This window comes from Enhydra lutris, unplaced genomic scaffold (genome assembly GCF_002288905.1).
Source record: "Enhydra lutris kenyoni isolate GAN:26980312 unplaced genomic scaffold, ASM228890v2 scaffoldscaffold22, whole genome shotgun sequence".
NCBI lineage: Eukaryota > Metazoa > Chordata > Mammalia > Carnivora > Mustelidae > Enhydra > Enhydra lutris.
The window spans coordinates 10339676-10366962 of record NW_019154106.1 but is presented as its reverse complement, the minus strand read 5'-3'; the positions used below and the strand labels follow the sequence as shown (position 1 = coordinate 10366962).

The 27287-nt window shown below is 53.9% G+C and overlaps 1 protein-coding gene across 2 annotated transcripts; it reads right to left on the bottom strand.

Annotated features, from left to right (window-relative positions):
* LOC111149860 (VPS37C, ESCRT-I subunit) lies at window positions 1-26920 on the bottom strand. 2 transcript variants are annotated; one of them, XM_022507165.1, is made up of 6 exons: window positions 26894-26920; window positions 17937-18048; window positions 6348-6445; window positions 3201-3372; window positions 2308-2390; window positions 1-1682 (listed from the first exon to the last, which is right to left on the bottom strand). In XM_022507165.1, the coding sequence occupies exons 3-6, from the start codon at window positions 6438-6440 to the stop codon at window positions 960-962; spliced, it is 1071 nt and encodes a 356-aa protein (XP_022362873.1). In that variant the 5' UTR covers window positions 6441-6445; window positions 17937-18048; window positions 26894-26920; the 3' UTR covers window positions 1-959. The 2 variants fall into 2 exon arrangements, with proteins under 2 accessions (XP_022362873.1, XP_022362872.1); XM_022507164.1 differs by lacking the exon at window positions 26894-26920 and having other exon boundaries at window positions 17937-18103.
* Window positions 26921-27287: the final 367 nt, after the last annotated feature.

Here is a 27287-nt window from a genome sequence, read left to right as displayed (position 1 = left end):
GGAGAAGGGGGGCTGCTGTGGATGAGATTCAAGGCACTAGAGGAGTGGATGGCTGGGGGGCAGGGAATCCCAGAAGTCAACCCAAAGTGGAGGGCCCCAGAGAAGAGGGTGGCGGGGAGGTGACCCGGCCCTCCACTTCTAAATGAGTCCAGCATGACCACTATCTCCTGGGCCAGAGCTGCTCCCTCCCATCCAGGCAAGGCAACCCCTTGGATTCCAACCAGTGCAAGCAAGGTGTGGGATCCACCTTCACAATCCCCAGCTTTCTCGCTGCCCTGGCTCCGCCGCCACCGCTCAGACCAGCTCACAGGACACGCTTCTCTGACACGGGCCTAGCAGAGTTCAATTATGGCTTTATGGGACTTAAAAGTCAGCAAGTGTTCTTCCTAACTGCACTCTCCCCCAATCCAACCCTGAACATGGCACGTGGGGCAGGCCATCCTTGAAAGGACCAGTAGACACGGAGTGGCATCCCAGACTGTGGGCACCGGGCTGAACCTGCCAAATCCCAGGAGAGAGGGAGGGGGCGAGCAGGGGCCAGAGGCCAGCCCCCGCCTCACTGAGATCACCGCATTTGGTTCCCGTGTCCGCGAGCGCAGGCACAAGTACGTGTCCTCAAACACGTGCTCCTGCTCGCTCACACAGACACTCACGAAGAGGTACCGAACTCCCCGCCTGGCTAGCACCAGAAGACCTAAGTCAGTCACTAAAAGGAGGCGCTCCCTTCCCCCAACCCCCGACCCCTGCCCTGGGAGGCCAGGGCACCGGAGTGCTGGGGCGGCCGAGCCAGTCACACTGCCTGGTGTTTTCCAGGCCTCCACACTCCCAACCAGGTCCCCCCAAGGCCCCTGTGTGCTGACACAAGTCCACTTCCAGTTTAACCTCGAATCTCAGTGGCGGGTGGGCCAAGGGCTGTGGGACGGGTGGGAGGAGAGAAGGACTGAGGGCCAGGATGCTGTCTAATACCCAGGCCAGGTAGGACCCTGAGGTGGTGGAAACCCATAAGGACGCGCGGGCCCAGGGGGGTAGGGTGGCTGAGGGGGGCCTGAGGGCTGGGGCTGACCTGGGAAGCTCGGGAGCGGGGGCTGCGTTGGGTAGGGAGGTCTTCCTCCTGGAGAGAGGTAGGGGGCCTGTTGAGGATAACCAGGACTGGGGGCCCGGCTCCCTGCCAAGGGGTACCCGGGGCCAGAGGCAGCAGTGGGGGCCACAGGATAGCCTGGCCGGGGAGGTGTGCTCCGCTGTGGGGACCAGGAGTAGCCCGTAGCACCCTGGGGTCCCGGGTGGGCTGCCGGGTAAGGAGGGCCCAAAGGCCCCCCGTAGGGAAAAGAGGGCTGGGACACCACAGGGAAGGGGGCCGGCTGGAGCGGGCCCTGGGCAGTGGGGCCCGTGGGAATGCCAGGGGACGGGCTGTAGGGCAAAGGGTAAGGAGGCACTACTGAAGGTGGCGGGGACGGCTCTTTGGCCACAGCGGGTGTCGCCGGAGGGGCCGGGCGAGGCGGAGGCGGCGGGCGTGGAGGAGGGGCATCACCAGCCGGCTCCTGGGAAACTCTGGGCTTCCTCATCACATCCTGGAGCTTCTCCACGCGCACCCTTCGCAGATGGGACAGCATCCTCATGGAGGAAAAGTTCTCCAAAAACGTTTCCAAGGGCACCTCGCCCTCCAGGAACTTCTCAGCCATGGCCTAGAAGATAGAAGGTCTGGTGACAACAGGGGACTGCCTGGGATCCAGGCTGCCCGTGCTCAGCCCTCCCCCTCAGCCCACTGCAGGGGCTCCCTGCCTTCCCTGGTCCCCACTGGGGACTTTCTCCTTATGTCCTTTCTCACCGCTGACATATTCTACCTGCACTTGCTGGGGTCTTCCATCTCCCTCACCAGAACGACCACTCCTGGAGGGCAGGGGCTGCGCTGGCCACTGCTGTCCCCAACCCCGGCACCATGCCAGGCTCATGGCGGCTCCCACATGTCCGAATAAATGGACGAACACTAGCTACTCGGCTGCTCGTGCAGGAGGGCCCCGCGCTGGAAGGCCCTGGCGGCTTCTTCCACCCAGAGTGTGGAGAACTGGAGGGAGCCCGTCCGCCCACAGACTGAAGACATGGCCAGAGGCAGGCAGAGCAGAGGCCAGGCAGCCGGGACGGGGCTGGGGGCCAAGAGGGCCTCCCCCGGACTAATGGTGTCACCCACCTCTGCTGTCTGCTAACTCCCCTCGTCCCAGCTTTGCAGACATTCAGCGCTCGTTCCAAAGGGCTCCTGCTCCAGGGCCTGACCCCCACCCACGGAAGAAGGCGCAACGACGGCCGCCTTACCTCAGACTCTTCTTCGATCTTCATGCCTTCAATCTGCAGGAGGTCTAACAAGGTCTCTGGCTTCAGCGCCGAAGAAAATTTCTCTGGGAAGGAGGGCAGAAAGCCACATTCTACAAGCGCCTTTCGATTCCACGTTAGGGGCTAAGCTTTCAACAAACACCCTCGGAGTGTTCTCTGTGTGCTCAGAGGCCAAGCCATGGCTCCCGGGAGGTCTGGTGTGGAGCCCCGTGGAGCCCAGTTCTCTGAGGTCACCTTCCTGAGCAGAGAGGGGCTCTCTCACTCTCTCTCTCTCTCCCTCCCCGACCTCGGCTAGCCAGCCTTCCCAATGCCAGCAGGATGAAGGACTCGGGCATCAGAGCCCACCAAGCAGCCCCAACCCTGTGCTGCCGCGCAGCAGGGGAGACAAGGCTCCCGCACTGTCTCGGCACCAAGCTTCTTCAGGGCAGAGACCAGGACAGCGCTCCCCGCTGCCACCCCCAGCACTTCACCGACGGTAGGTCCCAGGACACAGAGAGCCCAGCGCAGCTCCTCAGGGCACAGAGGCCGAGCTGGCGGTGTCGCCCAGCGACAGCACGGGAGGCAGGCTCTCGACTCCAATCCCAAATCTAGCCCCGGAAGCCCGGCCACATTTCTCTCTGAGCCTCATTCTTCTTATGTATGAACCAAGAAAAACAGGACCCTCCCTTCCAGGCTATTGCGAAAAAATGAACGTAAAGCACTCAGTACGGGGCCAGCACGGGCTCATCCTCATGGCTGGCCCTCTCCTGTCCCTGGGAAGGGAGAGGGAACCCATTCTTCCGCACCATTCCGGGAGCTCCTCCCAGGCCAACCTCAAGCGGGGCCCCCAAGTTAACAGAGGAGCGCCCCAGACCAGACTCCCAGGCCACCCCTACCCAGCTTAGCCTTCTGCTCCTGGCACCGCTCCACAAGCTTCCGGAGCTCCTGGTACTTGTCCGAGAGGTTGGAGCGACTGATCTCCAGGGGGCCTTGGAACTCCAGGTTCCGCTCCGCCAGGCTCCGGTTGGTGGCCAGTGCCATCTCCCGCTCCAGCTGCAGGTCCTGGACCTGGAAGAACAGGATGCTGACCGTGAGAACCGTCACCACCATCACCCCCATGCACCTCGTGGCAGGCTACACCCGGGGCCTCTGGGACTCATCAACCCTGATGGGAGAAGAGGGTAGTACCCGCAACTAGGGCCCGAGGGACCTGGGTTCAAACCCTGAGCCACGCGCTCTGAGCCGGGTGCCTCACTGAACCCCTAACCCAACACCCCGGGCCATGGACACAGCCGGGACGCAGCTGAAGTCAGCAGCTTGCCCAAGGTCACAGGAGGAGCAGCCAGGCCCACCGCAGCCCTGCAGAGCTCCAGCAAGCCAGGGGACCACTAATGTGAACAACTCAGAGGCTTTCCAGGAGGGAAGGGACCAAAATCCCAAACTACTTATCCCCGAGATTCTGAGGCGAGAGGCCTACTCTGACGTGCACTGAGAGGGCCCGAGTCAGAGCACAGGATGGCTACTCAGAAGGGTGAGAAGGGCATGGCCAGACCAGGACGCTGAGTCCAGGGAGACTGGTCCTTGCTTCCCAGGCCACACGTAGGTCCTGCAGAGAAGCTGCGCAGATGAGCTAACAGCGGGGCCCCCCAAGAACTAGAGGGGCCTCACAGCCAGTGGGAGGCCCCCACCAACACGGGCGACCTGAGGCCCACACACCAACCTCTGCCCCTGGCCGTGTCCCCCTGAAAGCACGTCCCCAAGCAAAGCAGCGCCTTCCCCTCAGCCAGGTCCCTTGTGACCATTAGCAGGGGAGGCGACAGCCCCAGGAGCCCTCCCCAGACCTGCACGGGCCTGCAGCTCCATCCTCGTGCCCAGGAGTCCTCTACCAAGGTGGGGAGGACAGTCGGACCTACCACCCCAAGACTGTGACAGTGCATCAAGACCCCCGTGTGGCAAAAGAAGAGAGCGCTCAACGCCCAGGAGAGGGCTGAGGGTACGGCTGTGCACGAGCACCTGCCAGGCAGGGGCCGCCATGGCCAGCGCGTGATGAAGGGACCGGCTCAGGTGCCTCCCCCACCCCCGGCCAGGGGTGTCCCCGTAGCCTGCTCTCCTGCTGCTCCCCAGCCATGGAGCCTCGGGTTCCGAGCTCTGGGGCGGGCCTGGAGCCTGCTCGTCTCACTCCATAGCTCCCTCCCCTCCACAGGGCGGCTGCTGGGGCCCAGGAATCAGGGGGCCCACCGGCCCTCCCGGGTGCCGTCTTGTCCCTGGGTCTCAACCAGTAACTCAAGCTGTGTCACTCAGCCCTGCGTCTTGCCCTGCACATTCCTGCCTGTTCTCCCACATCCTCCCCCAGATCTCTCTCCGTCGGGGTTCACTATGACACCCTCCACCAGTCCCTGAGGTGAGGGCAATACTTAGACAGTTCCAGCACCCCACCCAAAAGAGTTTGCCGGCCTGCCTGGACCCCCCACCCAGTCACTGGCCTCTGTGGAGAGAGGCCCCCTACCAGCCAGCTTTCTTTTCTCCAAGCAACGTCCACACCGCACACCGACCAGCTCCTGTCTCTGCACGGCCGCGCGGCGATGTATAAAACTGGGTTCCACTGACCACGGTGGAAACCTCACCCATGGGGTTTTGCAAATCTAAGGAGCTCGCCCTACTTCGCTTCCCCTCGATCCCAGGGGTGTTCTTGCCCTCCAAGAACTCCAATCGACCGGTCGGGCTGGCTGCACGCCACAAAATTCGAGTCGCCTTCAGCCCCAGGGGTTGTCTGCGCTTACATTTCCTGCCATCCTGTGCTTTGGCATCAAGTCTACAGCCGCTCGGCTTGGAAGTCAATTAATTACACTGTGCCACGGCTCACTTCGCCAAGTTACACGTCCTTCAGAGCAGGCCTTGGAATTCCCAGAACGCGTGCTCACGGCAGAGTCAAGAAACACTTGGTGCTTCATTCATGACAGACAAACGGAGGATGAGGGAGTCTGGCTCAGTGCTGGCTGGGCCAGACCCTGGCAGGGTCACGACCTGACTGACCGCTGAGGCAGGCTTGGGGCTCAACCAGCGCAGGCTTGGCTTCCAGTCCTCGCTGAGCGAGGCTCAAGGCAGCAGAATGTGCCACACCGAGTCCCCCTACCTGTCCTCCCAGCTTGCCCCCTACTTCATCCCCGCCCCCTACTCTACCCCCCTCCCCCCCAGCAAAGATTGCTCACTTGGTTAGTGGGGCAGCTGGGGCAGCCAGAGCACAAGGTAGGAAGGGGCAAGGGAACATGGCCTCACGGGGCATCCGTTACAGAAAGCGGGGAGAAGCCGGAGGGGGTGGCTTCCCTTGTGTTGAGAACACAGCGTGAACCCCCAGCAGAGACACACCATACCTGATCATCAGTGAAAATAAAAATCTATTCCGAACGCTAATCCGATGAGCTTGGCATTGCTTGTGCTTGTGTCTGTCCCCAGCATGAGGGGCACCAGGGCTGGCTTCCATTGCTGGGGACAGGCAGCAATCACTCAAGGTGGGACTGTGGGTATAGCCAGCTCTTGGCCACATCCAGCCACCTGACCTCGCAGGGGTCACAGGGTCAAGGAGACGGGAAGGCAGGGAAGGCCTTTATGGAGCATAAAGCTCTACACGCTCAGGGTTATTTTATTCCATGGGGACTGGGATGGGCTGAGATTACAGGAAATGGGGTCAAACAGGAGATGAGTCCATACCCCAGGCCAAGGACGGCTCCTCCCAGAGATGAAGGGCCAGACAAGGCCCTTGGGGAAAGGCAGCCACAAAACAGTACCAGTACTTTCAGAAACAGCCTCAGGGTCAGGCTGGAACAATAGTGGGGACTCACAAAGGGGCCCTGGACACCCCAGAACTCCTATAAAGCCCAGGAACTAAATTCAGATCTCGGAGAATTCTCCGGCTTGGTCCAAACCGGGGGGAGGCCACAGAACAGGTAGAACATGGCCCCAACTCCCACTGAGCTGGTGTCCGGAAGCAGGGCCGCAGTCCCATCTGCCAGCCTTCCTCGGGCCCCGTGACAGCCTCACTCTACCTCGGGGGCCTCCTGGGCCAGCCGGTTAATGGCCTCTGGGTCATTCTGCATCTCCTCCAGCTCCTCCAAGGTCTTGTCTTTCAGAGACTCCATCTTCCCTGTGAACACAGAACAGAGGGAAAGACCACACTGCAGTTTCCCACGATGCTTCCCCTCAGCAGGAAGCCTCAGAGAGGGGCAAAGGTCCCACCAAGCACATCCCGGCCACCCGGCTATCCCCTGTCCCCGGGAGACCAGGGAGCCACTCCTTCCACCAAACCAAGAGCAGCAGGATAGGCGAAAGCCCTCGGCAGCCAGAGGCAACACCATGACTCCTTGGGGTACTAGATAAAGCTGTCCAAGGAGCACCCAGGAAAGGGCAGGAGGAGAAGCCAGGCCATCAGGGACAGAGACCAAGTTGGGTCCAAGGCCACCTGTGGACCCTGACACCAGCAGGCCCTCTTGGAAGTGTCTATTTCTTTTTTTTTTTTTTTAAGATTTTATTTATTTATTTGACACAGAGAGAGAGATCACAAGTAGGCAGAGAGAGGCAGGGAAGCAGGCTCCCCGCTGAGCAGAGAGCCCGATGCAGGGCTCGATCCCAGGACCCTGAGATCATGACCTGAGCCCAAGGCAGAGGCTTAACACACTGAGCCACCCAGGCACCCCAGAAGCGTCTATTTCTGCCTGAAACACACCTGGACCCTCACTCTTGGGGGCCATGCGGCTTCAGCGTCCCAGGCTCAAGGGCATCGATGCCTATTCTGCTTAGTGCCCCGACCCCCTGGGCTTTCCCTCGACTGTGCTCAGCGACCACGCTCTCCACGTGCCACGGAAAGGGACTGTCACGTGCAGGGCCTCCTCAGAGAAAAACAACAGAAGTCATCAGACTGGCCCCCAAGGAACTCAGAAGGCAAAGAAAACCAACCAATCCCAACAGAACAGCCACTGTGACAGAAGAGCTGGTTTCAGCCCCCCTGCCCCGTCACTCTGCCAAGAGGGATATCAACAGTCTGTGTGACAGAGGGGTCACAGCCGAGCCCCTGGAGGGAGCCCCGGGGACGAAGGGAAAGAAGCGCAGATACGCCGAGGCCACTCTTCCTTTCTACTCACTGGATCTTCTGCCATCTTCGTCCTTATAGCCCTGATGTCGATCTTCCTCACTACAAGAGTGATATTTGTTCTCAAAAGATTCCAGGTTCCAAAGAGACCAAGACCAGGAGGCCCCCGTCCTCCCTGGCACAGCGCTTAGCCTGTAGGAGCCCTGGCACTCTGGAATCAAGGACCAACGTGACACCTGTGTGGCCAGAGGGGACCTCCGGGTCCTAGCTTCCCCATCTGGAACGGAAGGCGACGGCCTCCCCGAGGTCATCAGAAAGAGGAAAGGAGAAACTGACCAACAGTGACAGCCTCCCACTGGCCAACCAAGTGCTGGTTTACTCCTCTTATGCAGGCATAGCTGTGAACGGTGCCCTCTCCTCATGCTCAAAACGAGTTTCTTGACAACAAATTATAGGGTCACTCCACTGAGAAAGGGCTAGCCAAACAGAGCGGCCACCACCATCTCTGATCTCCTAAAGGCTCCATGTGGTCCCCAAGCCCTAAGGCAATGAATAGCGGTCTCTCCTGATCCTGCGGGGGGAGGGGACAGGCAACTGTCCCTTTACAGGTGGGCATCAGAAAGGTTAGTAAAGGGCAGAGTGGAAATCCAGACCTCCTTTCTGTCCCCATCTTATCCTACTGCTCCCAAAACCCTTGGTCTGAAACCTAGAGCAGGGGAACGGCCAGCTGAACAAGCCCCGGGAAGGAGAACTCTGGGGGCACACTGCTTCCCACCCTGTAGACCAAGGGAGTCCGCCATGAACCAGACCAGCAGGGCAAAAGTGGAGCAGCACTCTGGAGACAGACCTGGTCTGAGTCCCGGCCCTGCCCTTCCTAGCCAAAGGCCCACCTACTGCTGGGACCTCCCTGAGCCTCGGGTTCTCCATCAGCAAAATGGGCTGGCGTTAGGTTCGCAGACACAGTGCAGGCTTAGAACAAACGCCGGTGGAGGACTCCGACGCCAAAGAAATCACATACTACTACGGCCGACAGCATGGCCCGGATCCCACGCCAATCCAGGCTCCATCACAGAACCGGGTGTCCGCAAGCTCCCACAGTCGGGGCTGAGTGCAGACCGCTCAGAAGCTCAGGCCCAGGCAGCTGGCTGACCACACGCCCCCCCGCGCAGTTGGCAGAGTGTCTACGGAGGCCCCAGCAGGTGCACTCCAACACACAGAGCACCTGTCCCCCAGCCCCCTCCCACAGCGGGTGTCACCATCTGGGCTCCGTAAGTCCCACACGAGGCAGCAGGGCCTCGAGCAGCAGATCACACACGTTCTGGTCTCAGGACACTTTTCACCCCTAACAGTACTGAGGAACCCGCAGAGGTTTCCCTCATGTGGATTTTAGTATTAGTACTGGCCATCTTAGATATTAAAAGTGAAAAACTTTTTAAGTTTATTTTCTTTGAGTGTTCCTAGCGGCTTTCACTGGACTAGCCTGGAACTGGAAACAGCCCAAATGATCTCCAATTAGCCAAGAGTCTTAGAAGTGGCGCTCCAGCTGCACAGTAACGCACGGCTCTCTGGTAAAAAGGGAGAAATCGATGTCTGCGACTTGAATGGATCTCAAGGGACTTTTTCTGAGTGAAAAGTCATTTATAGAACATTCTGCTTATATAACATAGGATTCTTTTTATATAACCTTCTTAAGATGAGAAGGTTGTCGAGATGGAAAACATGCTCGTGGTTGCCAGGGGGAAAAATTGTTAAAATACAAGACCACGCAAGCACCCATATGCCGGAAGCCACCAGAAGGATGACATGATCGCATTCCATGTCCCCTCTGAAAACCACTGTATATTCATGCAGGAGACACAGGAAAAAGCAAAATAATGCCTTAGATTATGAGAATCATTCTGATCTCACAGGCAGCCTGAAAAGATCTCAAAGAACCCCCTCCAAGGGCCTCCAGGAACACACTTTGAGAACCGCTGGCCTCGAGGTTAGGAGAATGGACTCTGCAGCCAGATGGCCTGAATCCCTCTGAATCCCTCCCTGTCATTTACTGTTTGACCTCTTCGTGCCTGGGTTTCTCTGTCAGAACTGCCATGGCTGGAAGGCAGCGAGAGCACCGAGTAAGTAAGTACCTGCATTACAAGGACCCTCGCCACCCGCTTATGTGGCGAGTACCGCCACCTTGACCTGACCTCACGGAGGCCTGGACAGGGGAAGTCCCTTGCCCGAGGTCATGCAGCCGGGCAGTGGCACGGCCTTCCCCATGGGGGCTTTGCACCATGCCCCTCGAAATCGCCAGAGTCTCGAGTCTTCCTCCAGACGCAGAACTCTCCAGGACTCCTCGTGTGACTTTTAACTAAGTTTTCATTTTAACTAAGCTACCCAGGGCCAAACTCGTGTGGCATCTGTGGCCTTTCCTTGCCCTTCGCCCAGCCCTCTGACAGAGGAAAAGCAAAGACCGCGGAGAAGAAGGGGTTCGTCGAGCAGTCCGTGCAGAGGAAGGATGCAAAGGCAGGGCTCGATCCCGTGTTGTCTCTCCTGAGCGACCTCTGTCGGGACCCCGGACACACGTCCCTCGGGTGCTTGTGGCTTGCCTTGTGTAGGCAGAGTGTGACCGGGCACGGGATGGAACTGAAGCTCCAGATTTGCAACACCATAGCGGGGGGCCAGGCAAGGCAGTGTAGACACTGCAGCGTCCAGACCAACCAGCAGAACGTCGAGGCTACAGCTCCTGAGAAGACACCCCAAGCTCTGGCCAACTCTGTGGGGAGCTCCACAGAGGGCATGCCTGCGACACTGCGGGATTTCTACAGGCCAGGAGACCCACGCTCCCCAGGGCCCAAGTCAGGGGAAGTCCAAGGGGAGGGTCTGTGCTGGGCTCGAGGCCCAGAAGGCACTGGGGGCACCGGGGGCACTGGGAGCCGCCTGACTAGAAGGCAGTGACGCAGAACCCACCCTTTAGCCAACCGAGAAGACTGGCTTCCTTGACGGGCTCGCCCTTCCCCAGCCACTTTCTTTCTCTTTCCCCGCAGAAAAGGGAAATATTTTCATTAGAGGAAAGTCACCAGAACCAGAACAAAAACTTTGTAAAGCATTCAAGCATTTTGTACCACTCTGAACTGTTTCCTCACTGGGGCTCCCCAAGGCTGTCACTGGAATCTCCGGGAGCCAGCGTGTGTGTCCATCCTGGGACCAGCAGGGCGGGTGCGTGTGCGCGTGCAATGGAGGTCTGTGGAAGAAAGTCCCCTCCCCAGGTCACACGAAGAGGGGCCCAATGTCACTAGAACTGGCGTGGGGCTGCCGCTGCTTTCACGAAGGGTGGGATGGCAACAGCACCAAGCATGTAACTTAACAGCAAAGCGGCAGTAAGTGACTGCAGACATTTAACTAGAAAGGGGACTTTGCTGGGTTAAAGAATGGTGGCCAATCAAGAAATCAGAGATAATTCTGGGGCACACTGAAGTGTGCAACCCCTCCACCCACCACCCGGAATGACAGTCTTCCTCTCCAGTCTAAAGCCCCACGCCTGGTTCTGTTTGATGGCCTTGAAATCCCAGAGACACAAAAACCCTGGAACTTCCAGCTTCTGATCCGAATAATCACTGTCTTTCAGCCGGCGAGAATTCTCCCCAAAGCGGCAACAGATGAAGCACACAGCTCTCCTTCTGAGATCTTCCTCTCCCACCACACGTCCCTGGTCGGGGAATCCCTTCCCCAGCGGCGTACTCCGAGCTGAGGTCACCCCTGCTTGCACTTGGAAGATCAAGGGGTTGGGAGAATGTTCTAGCTCCTGTCTGTGATGACTCTCTGCCACTCCCTGACTGGGAAAAGATGCCGCCCCCGCATGCAGAAAAGAAACATCTCCTGTGTTAATCCCCTTTCACAGCAGACTTCACAACAGGCCACACACAGTTTAAATGCCTTGAGAACTTCAGGTCTGAAACACCTCCATTTCACCGTAGGTCAACCCCCGTTAGGTGGAACTCCCAAGGGCAGCCTGGGTCTTCTGGCATCCCAGAGGCGACAGGAAGTGGGCCTCAGCATACGGCAAGCAGGAGCGGCCACAGCGGCATGGGGGCCGTGGCACTTCCAACTCCACCTTCTCTGGTCCCTCACTCAACATCCCGATATCCCTCCCACTTCTACCATGCCCATTCCACAGGTGGTGACACTGAGGCCAAGTGGCATAAAGCTTGCCTGTGCTTACAGAAGAGGGGACACCCGGACTGGGAGCCTGACCCTGGCCTGCTGCTCCTTCCACCAGGCTCCCCACCTCCCCTGTGCCCGGGCCTCCTCACACCACCTCACGGTCACAGCAGGCACGTGTAAGAGCCACGTATCCCCACTTCTTCCAGAAGAAGCTGTGTGCTCAGGAGTCCACACCCAAATGTGCCACACATTGCTTTTAGGGACTGGACTTTCCTTACCTGTGAAATGGGTATAAACAGTCCCTGCCAGTCACATGGCTCCTTTCTTCTGAGATCAAAGCCCTTTGCAAACTCCCGCATTAATTTATATAATTGCTCCAGGAACTAAAGCAAACAGAAAGCTTAATTACCTCTATCTCAGAGATGAAATGAAACCCAGAAACAAGTAATAAGGGTATTGCCCAAGGTCCTGTAAGCTGCTGGGGTCAGACCACTGGAGGTCCAAGTCCCCTTCCGTCCCTGGTGTTTTAACAGCATGGGTGTCTTTGCCCCACCGGCTCCGACCATCGCAGGAGAGCCATGAAGACGGTTTATTTACAAGGTTGTCCAAGCTGCAGAGCTTCCAATCCCACGCAAGCCCACTGATCACCCAGGCCCATCTTTGGTACCTGCCTCCAGGACGGAGGTGGCTCACATCCTCACCCTCCGACAACAGTTCCGGGCCTGGGCTTTCCTGGGGCATCACCCAGCCCTGGAAGTGACTGATGCCTGTCCTTCCGAAGTCCCAGAGACCTCTCCTGATTCTCAGGGCCTCCCAGTGAGGCTGAACACAGCACACCCCTCCCTGAGTTCGTGATTCAGAAAAGGCGGGAGAGCACAGGACACTCTGCCTGAGGCCCACAGAGCAGGCGCCCCTGAAGCCTGGGCACCCGCTGCCAGCAGTGTCTGCCTCCCGGCCACCCGATGTGCCAGAAAAATCCAAACCAGCCCTTCTCAAAATGGCCACAACTGCCAGGGACGTCACCATACAGAGAACTGGGACATGACTGAGAAGCTACCTGGGGACCCACGGCCCAGGGGCTCTGTCTCTAGAGGGAATGACAAGTACAATGACCAGGCCCCTCAGCACCCCAGGCCCTGACTTGGACCCCCTTCTGCTTACCCATGTGCCCAGGAAGATGCTGCGTACTTCTCAGGTGCTGTCTGGAAACTGCTGCTTGGGGGAGGGGACACGAGAGAAGACAACAAGCCCCTTGGAAGGCGGGGAGATTGTCTCGTTCACCTCTGTCTTCCCAGCTCCTGCCCCAGCCTCTGGCACAATGATAGCTCGTAGCAGTGCTTGCAGGAAGATGGACCGAGGCAGGGAGGGAGAGACCGAGGCAAGGGGGGACTGAGGCAGGGAGGGAGACCAAGGCAGGGAGGGAGACCGAGGCAGGGAGGGAGAGACCAAGGCAGGGAGGGAGAGACCAAGGCAGGAAGGGAGAAAACAGGTCCGTCAGCTGGCAGACAAGTCAGAAAAGACACGGAGGAGCAGGAACAGGGCTCCTTCCCCTTCTTCACGCCTTCCTTCATTTCTCCATGCCTTCCTGGAGCCATTACTACACGCCAAGAACTGCACCAGACCCCATCAAAGCAGACAGGATGAAGGCGGGCAGAGGGGTGTGAATAAACGCCAACTTCTTACTGCGCGCCAGGCACAACCTGAACATGTAAACACTGATGCTAACTCCCCCAACTCAATTCCATGTTAAAAACCAAAAACAGGGACGCCTGGGTGGCTCAGTGGGTTAAGCCTCTGCCTTCGGCTCAGGTCATGGTCTCGGGGTCCTGGGATCGAGCTCCACATCGGGCTCCCTGCTCAGCAGGGTGCCTGCTTCCCTTCCTCTCTCTCTCTGCCTGCCTCTCTGCCTACTTGTGACCTCTATCAAATAACTAAATAAAATCTTTAAATAAATAAATAAATAAATAAATAAATAAAAATTTAAAAATAACCAAAAACCTCACCAGCACTCACATTGAGGGCAGGTGCGAAGGTATGGGACACAGGTGGGGGCCGGTGGAGCAAGGAGCGGGGAGGCAGAGGTTCTGAGGGCTGGGGCGGGGGGCGGGGTGCTGTTGCTTGTACAGGGACAGGAGTCACGGGCCACGGGCAGGTGAGAGCAGGGCCCCATGAGGAGCCGCTGCAGACCCACACGCCTGGGAGACGGGGAGAGGGAGGCCGCTGAGGCAGGCAGGCGGCCACGCGGCCCTCACAGGTACAGCCAGACAGCTCCTCTTCTGGGGGATGATACCATCGGCGCAAAGGAGATCAGACAGGGAACAAAGTGGGAAAGACAACGCATGCGCTAATCTGTGTTCCCTCCGCAAGAAGAGAAAATCGCAGTTTCCCTGCCAATAAGCCAAGAAGGAAAACAACTTTCTTCTCCTTTTGGCTCCTCTGCAGCTTTCCCTACAGCAGAGGTCATGAATCTGGCCCTCTACAAGCAAGGACCAGGCCGGCCAAGGCCAAGCCACTGTGCAGGGAGGGTGTCCCTCTGGAAAGCCGGGGTGCCTCAGCCCAGCTCGCGCACTCCCCAGGGGCAGGAGGGCAGCTGGGCTTGGCCAGACCTGCCGGGTCTCCAGGGAAGCGAAAACTCTGGATCCATGTGACACCTCTCCACTCTTACATTTCAGTAGCCGATTAAAAAATTGTAAAACAATTGGGACGCCTGGGTGGCTCAGTTGGTTAAGCCGCTGCCTTCAGCTCAGGTCATGATCCCTGGGTCCTGGGATCGAGTCCCGCATCGGGCTCCTTGCTCAGTGGGGAGCCTGCTTCTCTCTCTGCCTCTGCCTCGGCCTGCAGCTCTGCCTGCTTGTGTTCTCCCACTGGCGCTCGCTCTCTCTCTCTCTCTCTCTCTCAAATAAAAAAAAAAAAAATTTTAAAAAAAAAAAAAAAAACAAAATTGTAAAACAACAACAACAACAGGCAGGTGTGGCTTGTCAACACCGCTCCCTCCAGGACAGACATGTGCCTGCCCCAGGACCGATTCCGCAGGAAAGAAGAGGAGTCGGGGGCGAGGTGACAGACCTTTCCCAGGCATCCTGGAGCTCACCTCCTGCCACCGAGCTCTGCATCTGGGGGCTGACCAGGCTGGAGCAGCAAGCAGAACCAAGGGCAGCCTTGGGGGTGCAGTCCCTGGGCCTCTCCTGCGCACACTTCCACAGAGAGGGAAGTCTCAGGCCACTGGCCCTGGAGCTCATGGTCTCAACTTCCTTCTATCACTTGCTATCTTGACTCAGTCCATCTCACATGCCTGGAGCATGGGGAACAGGATCGAGTGAGGATAGCAGACCAAAGGCGACTCCACTACACCCCAGGGGCCTTAGGCCAGAGGCAGTGCCCTTTCCCACCACTCCCTTGGGTGGGCCGGAGGAGACCGAGAATGGAGCTGTGGACAGGGCATGCTGGGAAGGGTTCAAACTTTGGGCCTTCTTCCAGATCTGTCTTTAATGGGGAGGGAGAGGGGGGAAAAGTAAGGTCTGGATGGCGCTTGCCCAATGTGGATCTCTGCCAGGACTGTTTAGCTCAAAACCAAACAGCTTCAACGGGTATTAGATCCTTTACAGGGATAAACTTAAAAAGTGAAGACAGAAAGCAAAATGCAGTCTTTTCTAAGCTCAGATCCGAATAAGGTGTGTCAGCCTTGGAAATGGCTGGCGATACCCAGGGCCCCTTGCCTCTGTCTGAACGGCCAATGCCAGCTCTCCCCCGACGGGACGGAGAGAGAAGCACAGAATGTGGACTGATGCCTGGGGTTTGTGCTTTGGCTCCACAACCCTTTAGCTGTGTGACCTTGACCAAGTCTCTTAACCTCAGTTTCCTTATCTGGAAAATGGGCACCACGACGGTAATCCCACCTTAGGGGTTGTGTGCCTCAGAAGAGCAAACGGCCCTGGAGAGGGCTTTGAAACCTCCTGAGCACTGAACAAATATTAATTACTCTGCCTCTTAGGGGTCATCCAATGATTAGGGGTAACTCTTGATACCCTTAGGGCTCGATATTGAGTCAAGCAAATGTGACTGCTACTACTGATTCAGAAGATGGAACTGGGACTGAGCAGGGTGTCTCTGTTTCCCCAGCTCCCCCGGCAGACAAAGCACAGTTCCGATCACTCCTCTCCTCACCGTTAGGAGACCGTGCTGACCCGCCAGCTACTTCAAGCCCAAAATCACACTGCAGGGAGAGTTGCAAAGGTTTTGGGCTTCTTGTAAATTTCCCACATCCACTTAAGGCAGCATAAGCAGTTCCCATAGCAACCTGCACAGTCCAGTATGCCTGAGTTATAGAGACCTGGCCACATCCCACCCCTCCTGTCCAAAACACCTGCAGTTCCTGTAGAAACCTTCCTATGCCATATGCTGCTTAATGAGGACAGATTTGTTGACCTGATCTAGTTTTCTTTCCCTAGAATGATTCTAGCCGTGCACTCAAGTATCAGACCAGTCGTTCAGTCACCTGACTTCCCACGGAAGTTAATAAAAACAAATCAAACATCATGGACTGCTCACCTGGTCCAAAGCACCATGAACCTGACCTTCCCTTTAATTTGAAAAGTTGCCATGTAAGCGCAAGAAGGGAATTTTCTTAAGTTTTTTCTCTAGGGAATTTCTGGGGTTGGGGTGGGGAACTCCTCCCCAACCCCCAATGCTGAACAGTTAAGACAGCACGAAGGGAAGCAGAAGGAGTTCAGGGCTTAAGACCCAAATATTCCTGGATGGAATCCCAGCTTGACCTTTTACTAGCTCTGTGACCTTGGGCAAATTATTCCATCCTTCTTACTCTGTTTCTCACTGGTAAAATGGGGCTAACATTACCAACGTCATGGGCTGTTATAAGGACTTAAAGAGAAGCAAGAGCGATAACCTCTAGGGGGGCTAGAAAAACCACCAAGCGGGCACTAGGTAGCATTAATCCACACACGCACATCTTACCACCATTGCAAAATGCTGCCCGACACCCCGGCCAGGCACCCAGCTAGGCTGGGGAGGGAGGGCAGGTCCTCAGGACGGCAAAGCATGTGACTTTCCGAAACGATCTGCACAAAGGTCCCCAGATACAAGTAAGCCAACACACCAATGAGGGGTGCACAACCTCTAAGGACAAGGCTTTTTTGAAAGCAATTGTCGTCTTTACATAGATAATTATGTAACAACCACATGCTCCTCAGGTCCACTGAATTACTCCATCTGACAGCCCCCCTTCCCCCCCAGGCAAGCCGCTAAGCGAGAAGACCCAGGAAGGATGAGCCCCTTTCCTGTGCCGAACACGGGGACACTCAGAGTGGCACCAAGACTTCAGCCAACTGCTTTATCTACCGGGTGGGCCACTGGCCAGGCCAGGGTGGTCCATCAGTAGAGGACGCAGTGCGGACCCTAAGCCCGAGGGCGCAGCTGGCAGGGTGTGGGGCCCCTGGCTACTCACAGTCCTTGGACGGCCCAGGCCACCCCTAAAGGGGCCCCTCCCAAGCCTGATGATCGTCCTCCCTTCACCCGCATCCCAGGGGTGGCTCCACTCCACTACTCACCTTTCCCTTCCCCCCAGACCACCTGCCCCGCCTGACCCCCATCTTCATCATGCCCTCAGCTTCATGCCCTCACTCCCAATCCTGCAGGCTACCCCGACTCCTCTCCTGTCCCATCGCCAGGGTTCATCTAGTCATTGCTCCAGCCACCTGTGGAGTCATTTTTGGAAGCACTGCTTCTAGCTCCCTCTGCCTCCCCGGAAACCAGCCATCTCCTCCCCCTCCCTCATCCCCACCCCTCTGGCTGTCAGGACCTCCACCTCCAACCTCTTTACCCACTCGCCTGGTGTGCCCTGTTGTTTTCTGAGTTTTCCCATTTTCTAAAAGAGTTCTCCTTTAAAATATTACTCCAAACCCCCAGAGAACTGAACAGATGGCAGAGACCAGGCGTGGGGTGGGGAAGGGAGGGAGCCTTCCTCTTCCAGCTCAGTCTCCCCCAAAGCCACCTTCTCAGAAACCCTCCCTCTAGAAGCCCCCGCCTCGACTCTCTTTCAGCTGTGAGAGCTCACCAGCAGGGCACGGAGAGAGTGCGGGTGCTCTTGGGCACTTCCAGAGCCCTGCAGGGGCCAGCGCAACTCTCGGAGAAAGAGCAAGGGACACGTCCCAGAGGAGCTGACATCTGAGGGACAGGTAGGTGTTTTCAGGAAGGGGAAGGCCCAGGGCAGAGCATTCCAGGCGGACAAAAGGCAAGAGCAAAGCCTGGGTGCTACAGCCTGGAACGCCTCGTAGACAGGAGCAAACCAGGCTTTCCCGCCACCACTCGGCTCCCTCCCCAAGCCTCGCTGGGCCACCAGTGAGAAAGAAACGATGACAGCCGCCACATATCACATGCGAGCACTTACGATGCACCGAGCCGTGTCCTAGGCACTCTGTCCGCAGCAGATGGGGTGATCCTCACACCGGGCCCTCGTGGCTGTGTGGCCTTTGGCTTTCCTCATTTTACGCACGAGAAACCTGGGTCAAACAGAAGACTTGCACGTGACCCCAGTCTCACGACGAGGAAGTGGCAGAGCCTGAATTTCACTGTGGTGGTCTGGCCCCGGGGCCCTGACCCTTCACCATGGCACTGTGTCACCCCCTTAGTCAAGTGCACGCCCATGCAACACAATGCCCAGAACTGGGGACAAGCTTAGGACGTGGTCGTTCTTGCTGACATCTTTCCATTAGACTTCTAAAGGACAGAGGCTGGCCACACAAGACCCCGGGGCTCCAGATCTCCCAGCGCCTCCTTCAGGCCCTGGCCTGCAGGGAAAGAAATCCCAGTGGCTAAAGGCTCTGGGAGACAGACAGACCCGTGCACTCGGCCACTACTGGCTGGGGAGCTTGGGCGGGCTACTCCATCTCTCTGGACCTTGGTTTCTCCTCTGACACGGGCCTGTTTTAAGAATGAAATGAATCAGTGCATTAGGAAGTCCAATGCCCGGCTCTCAGGCCAGGCTCAATACGGGGTCAGAACCACCTTCATCACCATGGCTGAGCTCCCACCCAGCCCACTCCCTCTGCAGAGGCAGAGGACAGAGAACTGGACATTCTTCCAGAGGCAGCGTCAATCAACGATGCCACAGAAATCCAAGGGCGGGATGTTAGCACAGATCAGTAATGCTCCACTTCAGTCAATACGATGGCCAAGAAACAGGTTATTTAATAAGTAGCCCATTCTCGAAACTTCCTAACAGTAAAACACAAGTGGGACACCTTGCAAAGTCTCTTCATCCTGTGGCCCATGGCTCAGCCTAAAAGAAAACCATCCTAAGCTACTCCACACCCAATGGCCACTTTGTTTCTCCTTTGCCCCAACTGTTCAGGTGACTCAGAAAGGATCTCAGGCTGCAGCTCTCTGCCTCGTCCCTACCCCTGCCCGCACTTGCAAACCTGCACAGGGCAAGCTGAGCACGCAGGTGTGACCACCTCTTTAGGAAGGATCAGGATTAAGGTCAAGGCAAACACCCAGGAGTCTGTATGAGGTCACTCAAGGTCTGTCTGTTCAAAGGCCAGGACAACGAGACCACTGTTCTCACTGATTTGAGGCCATCCCAGGCTGGTAGAAGGTGAAGCACCTGTAGACCCTCCCCCTGCCAGTGATGTCTGGTACTATGAACTTCTGGGTCCCCCAGAGGCAGGCAGGTCCATTGAGGGCAACAGTGGAGCCCCAGAAAAAGAGAAACTAGGCCAGAGCCTCCTCATATCTGCTCTTGACTCAAGCAGGGATCCATGAAGCCCATTATCAAACCCGCAAAGGCCATTATCAAACAGGCAGACTCCCTATCAGCAGCTACACTGGGCTCTAGACTCAGTTTCATTCTCCAGCAAAAGGCCTACTCTGAGCCAGCCTCTCCAGCAGCTGCCTGCCTGGTTCTAACAGACTCCACCCTCTCCAGCCCTCCCCCTAAAACACCCCAGGAATCTCTAGAGAACAAAGCCAATCAGAGTGCACACATCCCTGCTTAGAACTTTCCATAGCTCCCCAGTGCTTTAGTATTACATTCAAAATCTTGTGCTCCCTGGCTTGGCATACAAGGCCCTGTATCAGCTAACCCCAAACCTCTCTTTTCAGCTAGATCTCCTTCCACACCCTCAGGGACTGTTCACCCCACCCCAACTCTCTGTGCTACCTACTCTTCCCAGAACAAGCAACATGCTTCCAATCACTTGACAAAAACTACCCCCCCCAAAAAAAGGTCAGTATGACAGAGATCCTGCCCCCCAGCCTTTGCTCTTACCATTCTCTCTGCCTGGAGTTCTCCTTCCTATGCCTTCTCCAGCTAGAAAATGCCTGCCCATCCTTCAAATATCAGCTCCTTCTTCCACAGACCTCATCCCACCCTCCCACGATGGTCTGTAAGTACCACCTGGCATGTAGCACATAGGAACCAGCATGCTTCTCCAGCAAGACTATGAGGCAGGTCGCTCAGATCTGCACCCCAGCACGAGGTCAATGCCTAGCAAACACAAGGCACTCAAAGAGTGCTGACTGGACAGAGACACCCACTCTGTGCCAACACAGAGGAACAAGGACCAGATTTCTCTCCTGCCTCAACCAACCTAAAAACCAGACAAAATAAATGGAACAACAGTTTTCAGACATTGGACATCAGACATTGCAGGAAAGGGTTTCTGAGAGGAAAGAACAAATGATTGGTCCCCAACACCACCCGCTGACCTGCTCACTGCCCAGAAAGAAGTTCCAGGCCATGATAGAGGGACAGAGTGCCTAGGTGAAGCCTGACAATCCCGGAGCCCGACAGTCTCCCAGGTTGGGGAAAGAAAGTTGGGAGTCCTGGGAGGCCAAGGCAGCCAGACTTTATGGAGCCTAGACCAGAAAGGAAACAGCAGCACAAAAAGAGGACTCTGGAAATCTGCAAAGGGTCCCCCTCTATTTTTCAATTGAGTGCTGAGAGTACAGATCAGGATTAGGGGGAACAATCCTTGGACCGCAAATTGAGCCAAGAATAATCTGTATCTCAGCCAGAGTGGAAAAAGACAGTAATCCACAGGGTATCTGTGGAACACTGAAGAAGGTGCTATCTTATTAGTGGGGAAAAATTAACCCTGGCCTAAAGATTGTTCTGATCCAGGTAACAAAACTTAAGAGCAAGACTTTAAAGAATGAAACTGTTTCCAAGTAACTTAACAGTGTCTCAAAACAACGCCAAGAATATACACAGATATACAAAATACCCAGCACCCAATGGGGTAAAATTTGCACCACCTGACATTGATCAAAAATTACCAGACATACAAAGAAGCAAGAAAGTGGAATCCATAACAAAGGAAAAATCAATCAACAGGAACAGACTCAGAAATACAGATAACAGAATTAGCATAAAAGGACATTAAAATGGTCACTACAACCATATCCCACATGTTCGAGAAGCTAAAGCAAAAACTGAGTGTGTTAAGTAGAGACATGGAAAATATAAAAAAGACCCAAATCGAAGCCACAGAGACAGAAACTATAATGTTGAGATAAAAAACATACTGGATGGAAGTAACAACAGACTAGGCACTACAGAAGAAAAGATCTGTGAACTTGAAGAAATAACAATACGAACTACCCAAAACAAACCACAAAGAAAAAAATGAGAAGACCAGGAGAGAAAATAAATGAAGCATCAGACAGTTGTGGAACAACTTCAGGCATCCTAATACACTTGTAATTGGAGTCCTGAAAGAAAAAAGAGAAAGGAGAATAGAGAAACTATCTGAAGAATTAATGGGCTGAAAACTTTCCATATTTGATGAAGGCTATAAACCCATAGATCCAAGAAACTCAACTAATCCAAGCACAATAAACATGAAGGAAATTATACCACGGCACATCACAATGATTAAGTTGTTTAAAAGCAGTGATAAAAAGGGGTGCCTGTGTGGCTCAGTGGGTTAAGCATATGCTGTCGACTCAGGTCATAATCCTAGGGTCCTGGGATCAAGCCCCATGTCAGGCTCCCTTCTCAGTGAGGAGTCTGCTTTTCCTTCTCCCTCTGCCCACCCCCTGCCACTTGTGCTCTCTCTCGCTCACTCTCTCTCTCAAATAAATAAAATCTTTTTTAAAAAAAGTGATAAAAGCAGAAGGAGAAAGGGCACACTCGAAACGGAACAACAAAAAATAAAAAGGACAACTGATAATTCACATGAAACAATGCAAGCTAGAAGACACTGGAACCACATCTTTAAATGAAGAAATTAAAAGATCAGCTTAGAATTCTATACTCAGGGAAAACACCTTTCAATAACAAAGGCAAAATAAAGACTTTCTTGGACATCTAAATGCTGAAAGAATTCATCACCTGCAAGAAATATTAAAGGAAGTCCTCAAGTCAGAAAGAACATGAAACAAAATGGATCTACAAAAGAATGAAGAACACCAGAAATGATAAACATGTAGGTAAATATAAAACGTTTTCTCTTTGATCTCTTTACATAATAATTGACTGTTTATGGCAGAAATAATAACAACGTATTGTGGGATTTATAACATATGTAGAAGTGAAACATGTGACAAAAATACAAAGTCCAGGAGGAAAGAAATAAACATATACAAAATGGTATAATATCATTTGGTGATAGACTGTGACAAGTTAAAGATGCATACTATGAATCTTAAGGCAACTGCTAAAAAAACAAACAAAAAAGAGTGATAGCTAATAAGCTAGCATAGGAAACAAAAGGAAATAATAAAAATTACTCAACCCCAAAGAGATCAGGAAAAAAAAAAAAAAAGGAAATGGGAAGAAAGAATATTGGACAAATTGAAAACAAACAGCAAGATAATAGTTAAGCCCAATAATACTAATAATCATATTAAACACAAATGTTCTAAACATCCCAATTAAAAGGCAGACTGTAAAACTGAATTTTACAAAATGCAAAACCTATCTATACGTTGCTTACAAGAACCCATTTAAAGACACACATAATTTAAAAGTAAAAGGATATAAAGAAATACATCAAACAAATGTTGATTTTTCTAAACACTATCCATTTTCAAACTGTGACAAAACATATATAAAACTTACCAAACTATTTTAAAGTGTACAGTTTTGTAGCATTAAATACATTCACACCACTATACAACCATCACGACCAACCACCTCCAGAAATTTTTTATCACCCCAAACTGAAACTCTATACTCACGAAACACTAACTCCCCATTCTTCCCTCCTCAGCCCCTGGCAATCATCACTCTTCTTTCTGACTCCGTGAACTTAACTACTCTAGGAATCTTACATAAAAGGACTTATGCAATATTTGTCCCTGTGTGATTGGCTTGTTTTGCTTCGCATTATTTCTTCAAGTTTCATCCATGTCATAGCACATGTCAAAATTTCCTTCCTTTTAAAGCTAGATAATGTTCTATGGATGTACCACATTTTGTCTGTCCATTCATCTGTCAGTGGACACTTGGGTTGCTTCTACCTTTTGCCTACTGTGAATGCTGCTGCCATGGACACCGATGTACAAATATATTAGCTGAGTCTCTGCTTATACTTCTTTAGGGCATATTCCCATAATTGGAATGGCTAGATCATACGGTAATTATATATTTAATTTCTTGAGGGATTGCCATACCATTTTCCAGAGCAGTTGTGCATCTGACATTCCCACCAGCAATAATAAGGGTTCCGATCTCCCTGTATCCTCTTGCCAACACTTCTGAGTTCTTTTGATAACCACCATCTTAACTGGCGTAAAGTGGTATCTCATTGTCATTTTGATTCGCATTTCTCTAATGACCAGTGACGCTGAGTATCTTCATGTGCTTATTGGTCATTTGTATATCTTCTTCAGAGAAATGTCTATTCAAGTCCTTTGCCTATTTTAACCAGCCCATTTTTTTTTTTTTAATTTTGAGTTGTAGTTCTATATATAGCCTGGATATCAATCCAATAATTTTTAAAAGCTGGACTGGCTATATTAATATGAGATGAAGTAGATTTCATTACCAGGGGTTAAAAGGGTCAATTCATCAAACAAATGACACTCTAAAATGTTTATGTACTTGATAACAGAACTTCAAAATACATGAAGCAAACAGTGATAAAACTACAAGGAGAAATAGACAAATCAATAATGATAGTCATAAATTTCAATGACCCCTTTTTCACTAATTGATAGAACAAGCAGACAGAAAAGCAGTAAGCAGTTAAGACTTGAACAGCACCACCAACCAACTTAACTGACAATTTATATGACACTCTACTCAACAAACCAGGAAGCACATTTTCCCCAAGTATTCACAGAGCATTTACCAGGGAAGACCATATCCTGGGTCACAAAACAACTCTCAGTAAATTAAGACATCTCCAATCATACAGAGTACATCCTTTGTTTACAAAGAAATTAAGTTAGAAATCAGTGTTTACTGGACAGAAAGAGAAAGTATCAGTATAATGATGACTTTGTGTCCTCCGCTACTTGTAATCCTGCCAAGAAGGGAATAGATACATTAGCAGTGGGACTAAAAGTTATTTAAATGTCTTCAATGCTAGGCATACCTGACCTGGGCTATCTGTTTGATAACCTGTTCATGATTGAGTCTCTCCTTTTCTCCTCTCCTGCCCATCCTAAGCCCCAGGGGCCCCACTTGTCAGCACCAGCTAAATCACGACAAACCTGTTTTGGGGTTTGCTCAAGTCTCTCACAGAAACCAGCCAAGGGGAAAAGAAATGCAGCAGGAGGAGAGGACCTGGGAGGTAAACATGCCTAACAAAGCACCCAAATGCTCAGAGACCTCACCTTACAGCAATCTCTGAGTTACAGGGCAACTATCCTGGAACAAACTGGAACTTTATGAAAACTCTAGACCCTAAGCAGAAACTAACAGAATTTCAGAACAGAGATCGAGCAGGATTAAAACAAAGTCTTCAATGACCTGATTATGTCAGCCTGGAAAAACCCTACTGGTACTGGCCAAAAGTATCCAGAAATGCTTCACATGGCTAGTTAGCCCAATGCCCTTTCAATGGCTGATTTATGCCAGATTAGCAAATTTCACAGCAATAAGTAAAGAGAAAACTAGACTCCTTAGAAACAATGTCACTTCCAAGTACAGAAAATCTACAAACTCTTTAAGGTGGTGCTTCCCAAATTTGACTTTCAAAAAGAATCACTCAGTGCCTATGTTTAAAAAAAAAAACAAAAAAAAAAAACAAAAAAAAAAAACCTGATTTCTGGGACCTCTCCTGACAATTTCCAGAGGTTTGGCTCCATATTTTTAACATCTATCACAGACAATTCTTCTTCTTTTTTTTTTTTTTTAAGATTCATTTATCTATTTGAGAGAGAGAGAGCAAGCGTGCAAGAGGGGAGGGGCAAGAGGGGGGCAGAGAGAGAGAGAGAATCCTCAAGCAGACTCCCTGAGCATGGAGCCCAACACAGCGCTTGATCCCAGGACCCCAAGACCATGACTGGAGCTGAAATGAAGAGCCAGATGCTCAACCGACGGAGCCACCCAGCCTTTCCTAAGCATCACAGATGATTCTTAAGGTCCAGTAAGAACATTAGCTTTGAGATGAGACTAAGGGGTTAAAAATCCTGACTTGAGGGGCTCCTGGGTGGCTCCATGGGTTAAAGCCTCTGCCTTCGGCTCAGGTCATGATCCCAGGGTCCTGGGATGGTGCCCCACATCAGGTTCTCTGCTCAGCAGGGAGCCTGCTTCCTCCTCTCTCTCTCTCTGCCTGCCTCTCTGCCTACTTGTGATCTCTGTCTGTCAAATAAATAAATAAAATCTTAAAAAAAAAAAAAAATCCTGACTTGACACTTCCGGGCCATGTGACCCAATTAAGTAACATCTCTGCCACTCCCTTGCCATCTGTAAAATGGGATCACCACCTACCTTGACATGTTCTCAGAATTCACTATGTTCACAAGGCCCCTAAAACAGTGCCAAGAGCACATGGCAGTCAAGCTAGAAATCAGAGCTACTGCTACCTAAAAACCAGCCGGCAGAAGCTACCCAGATGAAGAAATCTAAAATGAAATGTTCTACCTAATGGAGATTACAAAGGCAACAAGCCAGTTTCCAAGATAATCGAGGAAAACAGCCCTTCTGGGCACTGTGACCGCCAAGAACAAAAACTCTCACTTCAGCAGCAAGTAGTTCACCCAAGCCCTTCCTCCCACCCAGAACCACAAGGTCCAGGCCTGGGCAGGGCTGCAGCTTTGCACAACGGCCAAAGAAAGTCCTTCCTCCCCAACTCCCTCTGTCACCGCCACCTCCAGCTCTAGGGCCAACAGTCCTGAGAGTCAGGTGGCGGCATCCTGGGGACACCAGTAGTAAACAGGACTCCTGGAAAAGAGGCAAGGGGCCAATGAAGAGAGTGGAAAAGGCTTGACTCAGCAACAGGATTAGTGAGTGAAGGGAAGTGAGTCTGTGAAGTTTCCAGGGCCAAAGGAGACATTTCTAGGGTGGGTGAGGCCAGACACTATACTGAGAAGGCACTGTCTCAGGGGCTGAAACCCCAAGATGCAGGGTCAACTCTGCCAGTAACTCACAACATAGCCCCAGGTCACTCCTTCTCCCACCCATAAGGTGGGAAGATAAGCACCTTCTTGGCTGCGGGGAAGAAAGAAGGAGGAACCAGGCACCCAAGGGAGATACACTGACACATAAACGCCCCACTGTCCTTTGTACCCAAGAGGAACGGGATATAGACTGGTGAGAGATACAAATATATACAGATACACAGATACAGAAACGCACACCCCAATGCCCTTTGTACCCAGCAGGTCCAGGGGTAGGATTCGGTCAGGACGCTGGGCACTCCTAGTCTGGGTACAGAAAAAAGGAGAACAGAGCGGAGGCTGAAAGCCCCTTTCTTTCACTGTCCTGGGGAAAGGGCACAGGCAGGGAGTCACAGTCTGTGACCCTACTCTGCCACCGGCCTCCCCGTGTGACCTCTGGCTCCCACTTCTAGGGCTGCTTTCCCATCTGTACAATGGGCGAACTGGCTCTAACGTCACTAGAACTGTGCCCAGCAAGATGCTCAAATATGGGGTGGGGGGTGGAGGGGTGCGGTGGGGGGTGGAAGGGGGCAATGGGGGCTGGAGAGGGGTGGTGGGGAGGGGTGGGGCACGAGGCCCCACCCGCAGGGGGAAGGGAGGGGAGGGCACTAGGGGCAGGGGCGCCGGCCTCCCTCCCTTCGGCGGCGAGGGGCAGAGGCGCCGGCGGCAGTCACGCGCCCCTTGTACCCAATCACCGGCCTCTGCCAGAATGAGGCGGACAGGCGGGGGCGCGCTAGGAGCCACTGCCAGCGCCACCCCCTTCCCCGTCCTCGCCCCTCCCCGGGTCCAGCTCACCTGCCCCCGGCCGCCGCCGCCACCGCTGCCGCCGCCACCGGCGCCGCGGGTTAAACCACTGCCCGCGCCCACACTTCCGGGGCCCGCAGGCCCGCCCCCTCCCGCCGGATGTGACTCCGCGCCAACGTCCGGGACTGGGGACGGGGCCCGCGCCGCTCGGCCCGCACCGCGCTGGACGGCCCGCGGGTCCGAGTCACCGCGACACCGCTGCCCCCTGCGCACCCCCCCACTACACACACTCGCAGCACCCCCTGGGCCACACCCACGGGAGTCCCCGCGAGACCCTCCCGCCAGCGGCAGACGGCGGGCCCCGCCCCTCTAAAGGCCTCCTCCCCGCCCCTGGGGGGGGCACCGCCCATTGGGCGGAGACCGACCGCCTGGGCGAGTGCGCCTG

Coding starts and splice junctions, on each gene's coding strand:
- LOC111149860 (XM_022507165.1), bottom strand. CDS start 6,440: ATGGAGTCTCTGAAAGACAAGACCTTGGAGGAGCTGGAGGAGATGCAG. Junction 3,373..6,347: donor TGGCCCAGGAGGCCCCCGAG/GTAGAGTGAGGC, acceptor CTGTTCTTCCAG/GTCCAGGACCTGCAGCTGGA. Junction 2,391..3,200: donor GGAGCAGAAGGCTAAGCTGG/GTAGGGGTGGCC, acceptor CCTCCTTCCCAG/AGAAATTTTCTTCGGCGCTG.